Genomic DNA, 17,190 nt, shown 5'->3' on the forward strand with positions numbered 1-17,190 from the left:
CTAGATTGGATAAAAGAATATTTAAATATAAAAAAAATATTTACATTGTAGAGAACTATTTGATGATGTTTTTTATATCAAGCCTAATAGGTATATTTTAAAATCTTTTAATCTGACACCTTATATAATCCAAGTTTAAAATCAAACTGTAACACAGTTAAACTTGACCGGTCTAAAATTAACTCTGACAACAAGTAAAAAGTATGGCTTGGTTTTTTAAAAAAATTAAGATAATATTTTTTAAAAAAATTAAGACGACAACATATATGATCAACTTAGACTTTATTATTTAATCTATCAAACTCGTGACTGTAATCATGGACTCTAATGAATTTGATAATTTTGTTTTTTAAAACTACATTTTATTTAATTATAAAATAATAAAAATAAATGACACAAAATTAAACACAAACTAAATATCAAGGCATTTATTTTAAGATTGTAATAATCTTATGAAAAATAAATTAAAATTAATTATAAAAATTAATTCAAAACCAACTAAATAATTAAGTATAAAGTTGTAAAAAAAACCCAATACAAACCTAATATCAAAAAAATAAAATAGAATGAAAAAAGAATTAAACAGTGAAGTAGGTGGTTAAAACCTCAACTTATTGAGTGTACAGTATAATACTTTTGTTTAATTTTATGGTGAAGTGGAATTGGCAGACTAACATTCTTTTTTTATTTATTTATTATTATCTTAACACACCATGATTATGTTGATACCAATAAAAAAAATTATTTTTTTTATACCTTTACTTCTTTAAAACTGGTTTGAGAGTGTGATTGCAATTATTTTTAAAAATATTTTTTACTTATAAATATATCAAAATAATATTTTTTTTTTAAAAAAATTATTTTTAATATTAACACATAAAAATAATCTGAAAACATTAAAAAAATTAATTTAAAATAAAAAAAAATTAAAAAATTTTAATTTGTTTTAAAAATACTTTTAAAGTGCAAAAACAAACAGGAATACACTTTCTTTCTACCAGGTAAATCGTGTCATGTTGACATACAAGGATTAAAATTGAGTCTATTATCTTAAATATTGCCCTCTTTTCTTTATACAACATCACCTTAATTCTTAAGGACCATCCATAGTTAAGGAAACTAATTATTCAAAACTACTACACTAAAAAAACCCTCACTTAAAAGCCTTTTACAGAAGGTAATTATTATAGTCATTAAGTCACACCATCTCAAGAAACCGTTGAGTTAATTATAATTAGTTTATCAAAAATAAAATATTAGTCCCCATATTATTAAAATAATTAAATCATCTTTTGACTAAAGTTATCTATTATAATTTCACTTCACTGTAACAATTCACATCAATTATTATTATTTTTTTAAAAAAAAATTATCCTCATATATTTGTTTTTCTTCAGTTTTAGTTTTCTATAACCAATTTATTGACCAATATATTGAAACTTGTTCAAGAAGAACACAATTCAACAAAAAAGGATTAAAGTGTAAAGCAAAGATAAATCCCATGGTCAATTTTAAATTCATGCAAAAAAAACCACTTCTTCATCCACCTATTTTTCATTGATTTCCTTTCCAATCTTTATATTTTTTTTGAATTTTTATTTTGGTATAAAAATTTATTTTTTTATATTTCAGTCCTTTTACAACAATGATAGAGAAAACTATTTTTTTATCACATTCTAACAATAAAAAAAGATGTTCTTAGTGTTAATTGGTTTCATTAGACAAGAGAAATTTCATAAAGGTATTTTTAGACCTTCAACTAGCTTGCAAAACTAGATTTGCATCAAGAGAGATTTTTTTTTCAATTTGATTTTATATTTTTGGAGCAATTTAAAAGTATTTTGAGTTAAAAGATTGATTTTGTGTAAGTGCTAATGATGTTTATTTGGTGTTTTTATATCATCTTAATATAAAAGAAATAACATCTTAAATTTTTTTTAAAATCAAATGATATTTTTACTATTATCTGAGCTACTTTTAAACCTTTCAAATCAATTGAATTACACGGGAACAATTTTTTCATAATGTAACTTGAAATTAAAGTTATACTGGAATTCAGATTGAGAAGTTACAATGATAACCCTCTAGGCTGAGTTAAAAGTTTTCTGCAGTCTAAATATTTTTTTTATGTTCAGTAACATTTTGGTCCGACTTGCAGCTTGTGATACCAATCTTCTAGTTTTACGTAATTATATTTCCTCTTTTCTATTTTTAATAAATAAATAAAAATTAAAGAAATGAATAAGTTATAAACGTAGGAATTAAATTAAACCATCGTTTCTCAAAACCATAAATACTAATTAATTAATTGTGTTAAATTATAGGCATTCTCTCCAACTTTCACTTGGAGTCCAGCCCAGCAAAAGCACAGGAGACAGAGAGACAGCAGTCTCCCCCATTTCCAACTCACAACAATACCAATAGATTCATAGAAAAGCCAAAGAAAACACCACCATTTCTCTCTCTCCCCCTCCCTCCCTCCCTCTATCTCTCCTAGCTTCCTTTCTTTGAAGCAAAGCAAGAAGAGTAAAGGTAGCGTGTGACAATTAGTAATGGCTGGATACAGAGCTGAAGATGACTATGATTACCTGTTTAAGGTAGTTCTTATTGGTGACTCAGGTGTGGGCAAGTCCAATCTGCTTTCAAGATTCACTCGTAATGAATTCAGTTTGGAGTCTAAGTCTACTATTGGTGTTGAGTTCGCTACTCGCAGCTTGAATGTTGATGGCAAGGTCATCAAGGCCCAGATTTGGGACACTGCTGGCCAAGAAAGGTCCGTTTTCCAACCTCCTTGCTTCTTTTGCGTTTCTCGTTGGTTTTGTGATCTGGGTTTTCTTTCTTTTACCTGTTATCTTTCTTGTATTTTGTGATCTGGGTATGCTGGGTGTTTTTAAGTTGTTTAGTGGTTTTTTTTTGCGATTTCTTATGTGTTTTTTATTATTATTATTATTATTGTTTCATGGAATTTTTGTGTGTGTGCATTTGAAGTAATTCACTGTTTTGTGATCCGGGTCTTGGTTTGCAGGCTTTTGTGTTTCTGTGAAAAGTGAGGAAAGGAATAGTGAATTGGGTTTTGGATCTTGTGAGTTTAGGTTGGAGATTTGTTAGTGAAGAAGTTTTGCTTTGCTTTTAAGACAATGATCTTGATTATTCATGGATTTGGACTTAGATTCGCAACCTGAACTTGTGGATCTTGACATTCTGCAACTTTTATAGGCGTTATGTTGATTTTATACCAAAAGTTTAGAGAATGTGTTGGAATGAAATGGAGTTAGTCTCTGTAATCTTGCTTGGTATTAGTCACTGTAAAAGCTAGATTGGGCGTGTTGTGGCTGTTGCACATTTTGTATTGCAAACTGATTTTATTGAAGATTTAAAATTTTGAGCTGCAGTCAGGGAGGTTTCTGAATTTTTTACTCTAGGTTTGAGTGCATATAAGATAGTTTTGGTTGGTTTAGGCTACAGATTAATTGAGCATATAATCTGTAATAGTTTTCATGACTTTGTTTACGTTGTTTGTTCTACTTCAACTTTCTTCAGTCACGTTCTTTCAGCGTGCATTTCACTGATGTTGTCAATATGCATTTTGTTGCATATCACTATCATGTGCTTTGTCATGCATGATCGAACCATGTATTTGTCCTTTAATGTCTCGTCATCAATTTGCATCATCAGCTTCTTCAAAATCTTTCTTTCCAAACATGCCAATTAGTTTATTGGTGCAGTCTGTCGGAGATGAAACCCATGATCTGTGTTCAAGATTTTCTTAGGTCTAAGGCACCATCTTGCCTCATGACCACTAACAAACCACAAATAAACTAACTCATGCTCTTTGAAGTTTACTTCCGTCACTGTGAACTATCCTTTTGTGTGATGACCCATTTTATCTATTCACTTTCAAAATGAGGTACATGCTAAAATATGACATTCTAAAAATTATTTTGATTAATCACGTAACTGTTTTCAACTAAAAGTGCAACACTCCTTTGGATGGGAGGACAGTTTTGAAAATATATGCTGATGATAAAGTAATAAATGATGTTTCAAGTAGTTTGAAGCCAAGGGTGGAATATGTGGCTTGGGAGGTTTAACACAATAATCCATGTCTGTTTATAAATTGGCATAAAACTGATCTGAATTTGTGGATAAACCTCAGTTGAAGTATGTCAAAGTTCAAATTGTCCTTGATGGATGTATTATTTGGCTTCCCAGACTGCCTTGTATCTATATATATATATATAGTTTCAAAATGAGCTATCTGGTTGGTGGACATAAAAAAATTATATGAACAATGTTGTTTATTGATGATCTGAGACAAAATATAGTGCTCATGCAATGTCATGGCATTTGGGTCCTGTCCTTCGATGTTTTGTGACTCTGTTTATCACATATACATCATTGCCATTTTATTTAAAGAAAGTTGAAAGCTTTTTACTGTATCCATGGGCAGCACACTTGTATGCCTTTGTGCAATCTATTAGTGATAGAGAGGTGGAGGTTGAAATAGTATGCTGTCATATGCTTATGTGTCAGTGATATTGACACAATGGTTGCATTTTAAAGCTAGAAAACTGCATGTATTCAATTATCTTTTCTCAGTTAATATTGTGGTTGCAGTGGATGGTGAAATAGTATGCTGTCATGTGCTTATGTGTCAGTGATATTGACAAAATGGTTGCATTTTAAAGCTAGAAAACTGCATGTATTCAATTATCTTTTTTCAGTTAATATTGTGGTTGCAGTGGATGGTGAAGTAGTATGCTGTCATGTGCTTATGTGTCAGTGATATTGACACAATGGTTGCATTTTAAAGCTAGAAAACTGCATGCATTCAATTATCTTTTCTCAGTGAATATTGTGGTTGCAGTGGATGGTGATGTGATAAAATTGTGGTAAAACAGATAAACAAAATGGCTGTTTATGGCAGAAACTTGGCTGCTTGTTTAGATACTGTCTAGGTAGTAGTAGTTGTGGATATTATTCTTATAAAGTTTTTTCCCCCATAGGTAGCTCCTTTTTCTCCCTCCTACTCTGTTTTTCATCTTAAGGTAATTTCTAACTGAATTAGTTAGATATTGTTAAGTTCTACCTTTTGCTTCAAACTTAATCATCGCAACCATTTCATGAATGTTTAAGATAAAATTCTGAACTTGTTAATTATAGTTTTTATAATATATTGATGGATCTGTTTGCATTTTCTATAATTTTGCACTTTTAAGCTCTTAGATGCTTAGATTAGTGTTGATATGCATTTATTTTTTTTCTTCTGTAAACTTTTGAATAGAACCTGACATATATAGGAATTTTGGGTGCCTATTAGATACATGTTAAATTAAGCTTAGATTTTTTTATTTCTTTAAACAAGTATTAGCAAAAAAAAACCAAATATTTAGCTCATTACTACCAATTTTATATGGGTGTAATTTTTTCGAGAGTACATTCTGCAACTTAACTAAAAATCCAATAGCAGCATATAGAATAGAAAGATTAGAATGACATTGAGGGCATGCAACTGTGCTGTGCCATTATTGATGATATCATCATGACTAATGTCTACGTTAGCATTTTGCTGATGTGTAGATGTCAACTTTTGACATTTCACTTGGATGGTGTTGTAAAATCATGTGTTGCAATGCCTAGCAATGTGCATAGATTTTACAGGTCAATCTAACTTGTAAATCCAGATATTGATAAAAAAATATATATATAATCTAAGCATGAAAATCAGTAGAATAATATAACAATTTGCCATTAAATTTCATTAGTCATATAAAATAAAGTATTAAAAAAATTTATTAAAGCTCAATTCCATTAAAAAAAATCTAATTTTGGAGATTACCTTTCACTTAATTATGAACTTATTTGGGTTTAAAAGGGCAAGAGCCATAGCTATAAACAGTAGAAAGGCAAGGATATAAGCTCAATTTAACATGCGATTCAAAATAGGCATGCAAAATCCTAAGATATTTAACTTCTGAGCTTACAGATAAAAAAAAGACAGACTTGTATACCAAAGCCTAGATTAGCATGCAGCATGCACTAATAGATCTTGCAAACATATCAAAAAAGTTGAAGAACATTAAATATTCAAGAAATAAGACAATATCTAGCATAAATCTATCATTTTATGTTGAAGGACCGTTTCATCTACCTACCTCAAGAAGTTTGAGATTGAATAGTCTATGCTTGGTATTTTGAACCACCTTTTCACCTGGAATTGAATAGTAGCGTGTTTCATGTAACAATGTGGTACCAGAAATTGCAAATACAACAGTAGAATGGAAGAGTATAGGTAATCTCCAACATGGGACTTTTGCTTTAAAAAAAATGGCAAAAATATTGTTTCTGAAAGTTTTAAATTTTACCAAGCTTTGACTAGGATTAACTAAAGCTTCATCATTTTTAATTCAGTTACAATCTACTGCCATTATTTACACCATGGCCATGCTGTGATGAAATCAAAATCAAAATCAATCTGTTGTTAAAGGGAAACTAAAAATATTTGTGAGGATCTTTGACTGGGTTCTTAACCATTCACCACTATAACAATTAAGTTATATAAATTGTATGATGATTTATCTTTATTAAAAAAGCAAGTTTAAGGTGTGCAAAATTTGGTGTTAAGTTGGTTTCCCTTGAACTGATTACCATACAGCATGTGGATGTGGACCTGGATCTGGAACAACTTGGCAGAATGTGACTTGATAGTTTAATGATTTCATGTTTTTCGTTGCCTTCTTTTTTTCCTTCAAATGAACTACTTGGTCTTTGGGTACTGGTTGCTAAGTATTAATCCTTCAATATGAAAAAAGAATGATCGCTTTTATAGGATTAACATCTGTGATTTGAACAACCATGCATAACAGAGGGATTCATGAGACTGAATCTTTAGATTTATCATGAAAATGTTTGCTGTTGTGCCTCTCTTAGGAGCTCGTAGATGTCCAGCCTATTTAGTGGCTGGTTATACGGGGTGCAATGACTTCTGCTTCTGCAATTCTATACTTACATATCACCTACTGCCCTTTCTTCCACCTAGTTGTTCTCTGAAATTACAATTTGTGTTTATAGGTACCGTGCCATAACTAGTGCTTACTACCGGGGAGCAGTGGGTGCACTTCTTGTGTATGATGTTACCCGGCACTCAACATTTGAAAATGTTGAAAGGTGGCTAAGGGAGTTGAGGGATCATACAGATCCTAACATTGTCGTGATGCTCATTGGCAATAAATCAGATCTTCGCCACCTTGTGGCTGTCTCAACTGAGGATGGAAAATCCTTTGCTGAGAGGGAGTCGCTCTACTTCATGGAAACATCTGCTTTGGAAGCTACTAATGTTGACAGTGCATTTGCTGAAGTGCTTACTCAGATCTATCGCATTGTGAGCAAGAAAGCTATGGAGACCGGTGATGAGGCAGCTGCTTCAGCTGTTCCATCCAAAGGCGAGAAAATCGATGTTAGTAAAGATGTTTCTGCTATGAAGAGAGTAGGGTGCTGCTCAAGCTAGGATTCTAATCTGATTATTACATTGTTGAGATGTGGCTGGTTTGATTTGCTGCGTCTGTTTCTATGTACACCATTATTGTGTAAAATTTTCTCAAAGATACCAACTTAGGAGGTCGGTGGATTGATTTTATTATGATCTTAAAAAGTTTTTCCTCCTCTGTTTTAGCTGACGAACAGCTTTACTAGGAATGAAGTGTTACACTTATGGCTTTCAAAATGGTATTTAATGGAGCTCATATTTGCATTAAATTATCTGTTTAGTTGCCTGTTATTAAATATTTGCTCGAGCCTCCCATCGGACTGCGTGCCATTCCTTGGTTAACATGGTTAACATGCTCTCTCTCTCTCTCTAGTCTCTAACTTACGGTCAACGAATACACGATTGAAGTTAGTTAATCAAGAATTTGATATAATTAATGAGACTTCCTGAGCCTCTGAAGAACGAGCCACCCAAGGAGTTGCTCATCCTATTGTTTTTTGTTTTCCTTGCAAAAGTTGGGTAGATGATTTATATGTTTTTATATCATTATTGAAGTCTTTATGTTTTTTTTTTTTTATTACATCATTGTATAATATTTAATTTTTTAATAAATTTTATATGATTGTTATAACACCGGGCTTAGCCTAACTGGTTGACTCGAGACCAGGGTGATTCAAGGTTTTAGTTGAGTTTCAAATCATAAAAACCTTAAGATGCAATTGTCTCGGTTAAACTCGGGTGACTTATGACCTGAGATTTGATTTTTTATATATATACTTTTTAATAAACCTAAAAAATATATAATTAATTTATGGTGCTTAGTTTAATATTTTTTTATAGTCTATATTTATATGAATTTTTTTTTTAACTTTTTTGATGTGAAATAACTATATTATATTTCAAACCTTATATATGTTTTATAGTTTACATTTATGCGGATTGTTTTTTAATTTCTTGATATGGGATAACTATATATTGCATACATCATATGATTGTTTTTTAACTTTTGATGTAGGATAATAATATTATACTTCATGTCTTATATATATATATTTTTAATTTATAATCTACTTTCACAGGGATTGTTTTTTGATTTTTTGATATGAGATAACTATATTACATTTCATGCCTTATATTACTCTTTTTATAGTTTGCACCCACATTTATTATTCTAAAACTTTTCAGAGTAGGATAGTAAAAGCTCAAATATAATTTTTATTTTATTTTATTAGATTAACTCATGTCGGCCTCATGCCTGGTTTAATAATTATGATTTATGTCACTTATTTTTATTCAAATTGGCATAACTTATATATTTATTTTTTAAAAAGGGCATTAAGATAAATAAAAATATACTTTTATTTTTTAAAAAAATTAAAATCTTTAATTTTAAAATTTCCATGGTCGAGTATTTTTAAAACTTTTAATTTCTTAAAATATTTTAAACAATTTTGATTTAATATTTTTTATATAGCTCAATGATAAATTTAAAATGAAAAAAAATTATTTTATTGAATTAAATAAAAGGACTTGACTGAAGAATATATTAAACAACAACATTAGAAACTTGCTGGCTTATTAATGAGGTTTATTTTTTATATAATTTTATCAATTTATACATTTTTTTTAGGTTATCATGTCTTTTATAATATTTTTATGGCTTTTTATGTTTTTGGGTTAAGCCGTTCATAAATTATGATCAATTTTAAACACTTGTCTTGTTTTTAGAATGACATATAGAAAACAATTTCTTTTTGTTCTTACGATCAAATAAAAAAAACAAAAAATAAAATAAAACTCAATTATATCAATCATCATTCCTAACCATCGGAGACCTTAGATACATGATCCTGATTTGTTTTTGAAAAACTTTGGATCTGGACTATGTAAAGCACTCGTCTCAACAAGCTAGTAAACTCAATATAATAGAAAAAATAAAATTAAAAGAAGTATAAATAGAAAACATAGAGTGGTAAATGAATTACTTATATATTATGTTATTTCTTACTTAACTTTAAGGTTCAGTTTCAAAGCTATCAAATAACCTTTCTAACAACCCAACTTACTTTTAACTCTATTCTTTAACTAACTAACAACTACCACATGCTTCTAAGTACCTCTAACTATCTGCAACTTCTTGGCATTTAATAAGTTGAAATATAAGGACTTTTACTTCTCTTCTTATTCCCTCATGTATTGTTTATTTAATATATATTCTTCATATATGTTTATTTCTTTCATTTATTATTGATTTGTAACAATGTCTCCTTTTTCATATGATTCTTGTCCTTAAGAATCTATGTTAAACTTTGAAAATTATTTGGACAATTCCTCAACCTTTTCTCAACTTTTTCCTGAATGTTAGGTAATTATCAACAATCAAATGAGAATTTCAAACAAAGTTTACTGTCAAACTATAACAAAAACAAATGAATAAATTTCAAGTGAAACTTCAACCAGAAAACTAGTAGAAGAGGACAAAAGGTAACAAGAAAATGTTTTCCCTGCTTGAAACCAAGTTATTCTTCCTTTATGAGTCCAATGAACAAACACCTTCAGAGTTCAGACACACAAAATTGATGAGAAATTCAACATTAATCCAAGTTATGGAAACCAAAGCAGATTTTTAGGAGTATTCTTCTATCTATCCACAAACAATTCAAGAAACCCATTAAAAAACACATTTAAAACCAATATCTATTTTTCTCAATGAATATGAGCAAGTAAGCAATGAAAAAAAAAATACTTGGGTTTTTCCATCTCTAACCACATAAAACTAAGAAATTAGAGAGATAAGGGAAGGGAGGGAGGATAGAGGAGGGGGGAGGGAAGGGGGCATGTGGGAAATGTGAGCAGACAAGTAGGGAGGGGAGAGTTGGCTACGGTAGAAAATAAAAGTAAAATAATGGGGTTTCAGTAAAAAAAACAATAAGCCTTTTATACCTAGGTTTGAAGTGGGGTTGAAACTTGGAATCGAACCAGTTCAGTTCAATTGGTTTCAGACTTTTGAAATCAAAATCGAACCAAACCGGATTTATTTTTTGTTTTCCAATCGGTTAACTCAATTTTTTTTCCGGTTCAGTTCTTTTTGTTTTTTTGGTTTAATCGATTTTTCGGTTTTTTTGATCACCCCTAATGACTAGCATTGCATTCCTTCGACCTGACTTTGGTAACCCTTTAATTAAATTTATAGTTATGTTCCTCCAAGTTCCTTAAAAACTTGGCAGTGGTTGAAGCAACCCTGGATATGACACCCTATCCATTTCGGCTCGCTTTTATACGTAACACTCTTTCATAAACTTCTTTACCCAAGGTTTCATAGAAGACTAGTAAAACATCATTTTAAATCTTTTATGAGAGTTTTGTACTCCTCCATGTCGTCCCACTTGTGAATCATGGGCTAGGCTAACTAACCTTTCTCTTAACCTTTAATTATTGTCAACAACAATCCTTTTTTTATACCTTAAAACCCCATCTATGAGAATAAAATCTGGCCAATTATTTTCACTAATTAGTATTTCATCAATATCCATTGTAAACTAATTATCTTCTTCATAGTTTTATTAACTTGATCATAACATGTTGATGTGATTATAGAAATAATCGTCATGCATCCTTCCTCAACTTCTTTAATAGCATTGCAATCTTTGTTGCTTACTTTCCTAGACAAAATCCATAATATTTTATTTTCATTTTCTATACTAGATTATATATCTTAATCCCTTTTTTTAAGCCTTTCTTCTAGATTAAAGTGTATCTTTTGTTCCAGCAAGAACTTTAAACTTTTATAACTAGTCTTAATGATAAATTGGTCATGTACAAAATAATGCCTTCATTTCTCAATATTCATCAAAATGGCCATATACTTTTTTTTTTTTATAAATGGATAAACCAAGATGCCTTTGAACTCAAAGTTTTGTTGAAATAAGCTAAAGGCCTTCCTTCCTAGTTAAATATGGCTCCGAGTTCATTAACAATGGTATCAGTCTCCAATACAAAGCTCATGTTGAGATTTGAAAGAGCTAACATTAAAACTCCACACAAGGCTATTTTAAGTTCTTTAAAAGCCTTTTATGCTTCTTCATTCTACTTAAAATTATTATTCTTCGATATCTTAGTGAGTGACTTACTAATCACCCTAAATTTTCTTACGAGTTTCCTATAAATCAGAAAGTAGCAGGAATTATCCTAACTCTTTAACTAAATGAGACACTGGCCAATTCCTCATTGTTTAAGTTTTTTTAGGATTTGTTTCTACCTCCTCTATAGATATGATATGCCCTAAGTATTCCATTTTTTTTTTAACAAAATGAACATTTTATCTTCTTAGCAAATAACTAATTTTTCTTTAGAGTATCCAAGACCACCCATAAGTGTTTCAAATGTAAGTTAGATGAACAATGCAAGTTGTCAAGTTATATATAAACAATGCATAATCTTCGAGTTATCTTTCTTCTTGACAAGTGGTATTAGAAAGGCTTATAAGTTGTATTACTCCATTTTGTAGCATTTTTCTGACTAGTTTCTCTATCTCTCTCTCTCTCTTTTTTTTTTTAATGTACATAAGAACTCTTTTAGGGCTTGATGTTCACTAACTTAGATCTAGGAATCAATGGAATTTTATGATCAAAAGTTCTGACATGTGGTTGAACGGTAAATCATTATAGCTGTAACAACTTTTACTACTTAAGTATTTACGAAGCTATAAGTGCTTTTACTATCAATCAAGATAATAAAATTCCTCCCATAACAACATCCTTTTATCTTAATGGTGTTATAAGTATAATTCTCAACTAACACGTTTAAGGATAAACCATGCTCATCCACTTTATCATCATTTCCTAAGATCTCATAATTCTCCCCCTCAGATATTTTTAATAACTCTTTATTTTCTTCCTCTAGTCCTTATATCATATACAACCTTTTTTCATTATATTGATGCCCATGAACAAACTTATTTTCACATTTAAATATCGACCTAACCTTTTTATTTGCTCTTGTAAGGTTTCAACTTAATATTTTTGCCCAAAGACTAGTTTTATCTTAGAATGATTAAAAGATTAGGTTGATAGATTACATAAAGCTCAATTTGCACAGAAAAAAGGTTAGCTCTTTGAAGGATCTTAACTTTCTTATCTAGCGTATAATTTGATTTCTTCTACCATTTAGCTTACTTAAAAGCATGTATTATGTAATAAGTTTAAGGATCTTAAGCATAGGATTTATGTCATCTTTTAATCCACTAAGGGAGCTTGAGAAGTAGTAGGCTTAAGGTAATAATGGAATCAATGCACTCGTGAGAAACTTAAGTTCCTTTAATTTTTTTGCATACTTTTCAACATTTTTATCTTACACCAATTTATTGAACTCCTCCACTATATACTCCCTATTCCAAATCTCATTCAAAGTCCCTTAGTAAATTCTTCCTAACTGGCAAAATATTCTCCTCAAAACAAGAATCCCCTATACCATATCTTTGTTTTTCCCTCTAGGTATAATGAAGCTATCTCCACCAATTATTGTATAGAAGTGAAGTTTAACTTAACAAGCTTTTGACAATTCCTCAACCAACACCTTAGATTTCTCATTTAAAAATTGATAATTCTTCTTTTGGCAAGGTCATATTGTACCCTCCCTTTTAAATCTATTGGTTTCCAATTCCTTCTTTTTTATGATTTGTTTTGGGATGAGGTAGGATACCATCATAATTTACTACAATTCTATTTTTTTTTTATTGACCTCTTAGTTTTTATATTAAAATATTTAATGAAGCTATAATGGAATATAACTTCGAGCTGAATTACTCATTTTTGCTTTCATGCTCTTTTGACATGAAATGTAATTTCTCATACAATTATTGTATTTTCTCATCAATCTTTTGATTATGTTCTTTTCAAGGCTTTAATATTCAACAATCATTTCGTTAATTTAATACATAATGAACTATGTCATGATGCATAGTAAAAGAGTGATAGCTTTTAATTTTTTTTTAAAAAGATTGTACAGTACTAAAATATAAGGAAAAAATTAGAACTCGTCATTAATCATTATTTGAATCAAGTACACAATTCATAACATTGTTGTTTATTTTCTCTACAGTGTTGAGAATGAACTATATCTTATAATCTTTAAGGAGTGTATGAGAGTATAGTAAAAGTTATTTTTTCAAAGTATTTTTTGCTCTGAAATGCATTAAAATGATTTTTTTTTATTTTTTAAAAATATTTTTGACATCAGTATATTAAAATGATATAAAAACACCAAAAAACATTAATTTAAAGTAAAGAAAAAAATAAAAATAAAAATTAATTTTTTTTCAGAATCGCTTTTAAAATAAAAAAACAAACCTTAGTATTTTAGATGAAATAAATTAATTGATATAATATATGTTTCATGGATTCGGTATCTCTAGTTTTTTCAAAAGTACTTCAATGTCAATAACTATTCTAGACACCAATTACTCCCCATGCCACTTTGAAAACCAAAACCAAGTACAAAGATTTCGTTTGAAACAAAAGGAATGATGGCAAATGGCATGTTCAGTTACTTTTACTCTTGAATAGTGATAGCTTAATTATTGATCCACGATAGGTGCCCGCATATTTTGCAGTAATTGGCTGTAGACATCATAAGGGAAAAAACAAAATATATATATATTATTCATTTAATATGGTTTATTTATTTTTATATTTTAAAAATATTTTTAAAGAAATTTAATTTTTTTTATTTTAAATTAATTATTTTTGGTATTTTAAAATTATTTTGATATGCTGATGTCAAAAATATTTTTTTAAAATAAAAAAATATATTATTTTTATATAATTTTTTTTGTTAAGAAATAATCACTATTAATTTTTTTTAAGAAATATATGTTATCCTTCTCTTTTCTTTATCATCATGATTAACTATAGTCCATCATGGGTTTATGATGCATGAAATTCCGGTAAACATGTGAGCAAATGATTGCTAATAAAGTATGTGTATGTGAGTGCGCGTTGTGCAATTTTAAATTATCAATCATATTATTCAAATTCAAATAATATCTATTTATAAGAAATGTTTTTAGTGTGGTGCATCAGTCTATTGCAAATGATCCATTCAAACTCAATTAGAGAGAAACTTGGCGTTAATATATGTGTTAATTAGCTTTAATTACAACAAGTCCGACTCTCCACCATGCTAATCATAAATGATACAATATTTCCACATACACGAGCTTGATAAAAAAGATAGTCGGCACGCTACGAGTTCTAGAATTTAGTCAAAATAAAAAAAAAATGTTTTCTTACACCTATCTTCTCTAATCATAATAATAAAATATAACAATTTTTAAAAGATGTAACACAACTAATTAAATTCTAAATTTATTTTTTTAAAAATTATCAGTTCAAGTCTCAGAAATATCAAGACCACTAGAGAATTAAATGGTTATTAACTTTAGAATTTATGGGATTAATCGAAGTGCATACAAATTAGTTAGAACACTAATGTTAATAAAAAGAAAATAGAATATGTCAGCATCGGCCAACACTATCAAAAGAAGGAGGGATAATGATGATAATAATGATAATAATAATAATAAGATTAAATTGAGTGCCATGTGCATCAATTCAATTAGTCATGCCATCATTAAATCTTTATTTTTCTTTATCTTACTAGGCCAGCAGCCAGAAACTTGTATATGTCCTTCGGATAATTGATTGTATACGGCAGTGCACACACCATTCACTCGGTAGATGTATATTTTCTGTTAACATATATCTAATTCCCCAATCTCTGTTTTTTAAATTTTCGGGTACAAATTGAAATCTATTTTTTCAGCATTGGTAGGATTAATGTTTTTTGTTAACATGTAACTTCTCTTTATACTAAAAAGATTAATATAAAATTATATTTTAAAGTTCATTTAACAACTAAAATTTTTGAATTAAAATAATTTTTTGATTTAGTATCAAAAAATTGATTATCAAGTAATTATAAGTTCGAATTTCACTATTAAATTTTTTTTTCTGATTAAAGTTTAATTTATAATATAAAATAATATGTATCTGTATAAGATTAAAGTCCAAAAAATTTACATTTAAAAAAATTTATCAAAAATTAATATAAAATTATATCTTTAAATCTCATCTAATAATTTAAATTATTGAATTGTAAGCCTAAAATATGCTCATATGCAGGTATCTTTATAACTTGAAAATACGAATTTTGCTCACCAAACATGGTCTTTGGATAAAATAAAACAAACGTTTCGAAGCCAAAATGGTTCTAGTTCCTAAACTCCGAACCTGATATTTAAGGCACCATATATGGTGCTAGCCCATGGCATCTCTATGATTGCATACAGCCATACACGTCCTTGTCATCGTACCTGCCATCACCATCACCATCACTTACATTAGCCCCACCCTCCCCTCTGAAAATGTTGTCTCCTCCTCAATTTCACCAATCTCAAGCATGCTCTGGTTATCTTGTTATTCTCTCATTTTGAGCTTCGTTTCAAGAAGATTTCATGAAATGGATGTTTCTAAATCCACATCCACGTCATCTTCATCGTCACCCTCACTGCCCAATCCATCTTCCTCTCCTAAAAACATTCAACTGGTTTCTAAGTTTGTTTCAGACCGACTTCTCGACAAATTTTATGATGCAAGTGAGTTTGATTTTGATTATGAACAAAGTGGAATATGGTCTCCTCCCATTAGAAGAAGTGCCTTCTTGAGCTCACCTGGTAGGATATTCACCGAAGAGGAGATGCTTGGAAGACTTAGAAAAGTGATGGATGCTCGTCGAGATACTACAAGACATAAAGCATGCTGGAATGTATGGTGCTGTTAAGTCTTGTAGTAGCCTTTCCTGTTCCATTACTCTGTCTCTCTATCTATCTATATACAAAAGAAAGTGGGAAACCTAAATTTCCATTCGATATACGTATTTTTCATAAGTTTTTTCTTCTTTTTTTTGGCTCTTTTCCTTCTTTTTTTTTTTTTTTTTTTTTTTTTATGTGGGAATCTTTTGTTTTCCAGGTAGTGTGCTGCTTTTGAACATGGTTGAATCCATGTGAAACCAACCAATGTGAAACCAACCACCTAAGTCAACAATGGTGGGAGTCAACAATGGTGGTGAAGCCATCCTTCCTTAGTCACAAATTGTAGGCACCAAACTTGTGCCAAACTTGTGCCACTTGCCTACCCCTTGTATTTGCATGGATGTTTGCCTATAAATAAGCAATGCATCCAAGCATTGTAAACACACCATAAGAGAGAAACAAGAGAGGAAGAGGAGAGTGAAGAGGGAAAATAATCCCACAAATTTGTGAGGTATTTGTGAGAGAGTAAGTGAGGTGTTTTCTCCTAGTAATAGAGAGATTCTTAGTTGTTCTCCTATTATTTGAGAGAGGTTGTAATTCCCACATTACTTAGTAAAATCCTTCTATACTTGCCCGTGGACGTAGCCTAATTGGGTGAACCACGTAAATTCTTGTGTGTCTCATTTCTCATTTTAGCCTTTTGTCTTATCGGGTTTGCATGCCAGTATCCTAACAGTGGTATCAGAGCCTTCTTGGTTGGTGTTGTTAACACACAAAAGTTATTCGTGTATACGGTCACTATTCACCTATACAACACTATTCACCTATACGACACTATTCATCCATACGGTACTGTTCACTTACGTTACTGTTGGCGTATATAGAAAGTCAGTGC

General features: G+C 30.0%; 1 protein-coding gene across 1 annotated transcript; it reads left to right on the plus strand.

The window, feature by feature from the left end:
• The first annotated feature begins 2,330 nt into the window (after window positions 1–2,330).
• LOC118060743 (ras-related protein RABA1d) lies at window positions 2,331–7,755 on the plus strand. The gene is made up of 2 exons (XM_035074006.2): window positions 2,331–2,773; window positions 7,072–7,755. The coding sequence occupies exons 1-2, from the start codon at window positions 2,553–2,555 to the stop codon at window positions 7,505–7,507; spliced, it is 657 nt and encodes a 218-aa protein (XP_034929897.1). The 5' UTR covers window positions 2,331–2,552; the 3' UTR covers window positions 7,508–7,755.
• The last annotated feature ends 9,435 nt before the right edge of the window (window positions 7,756–17,190 follow it).

The sequence above is a fragment of the Populus alba genome, chromosome 11 (genome assembly GCF_005239225.2).
Source record: "Populus alba chromosome 11, ASM523922v2, whole genome shotgun sequence".
Classification (NCBI taxonomy): Eukaryota; Viridiplantae; Streptophyta; class Magnoliopsida; order Malpighiales; family Salicaceae; genus Populus; species Populus alba.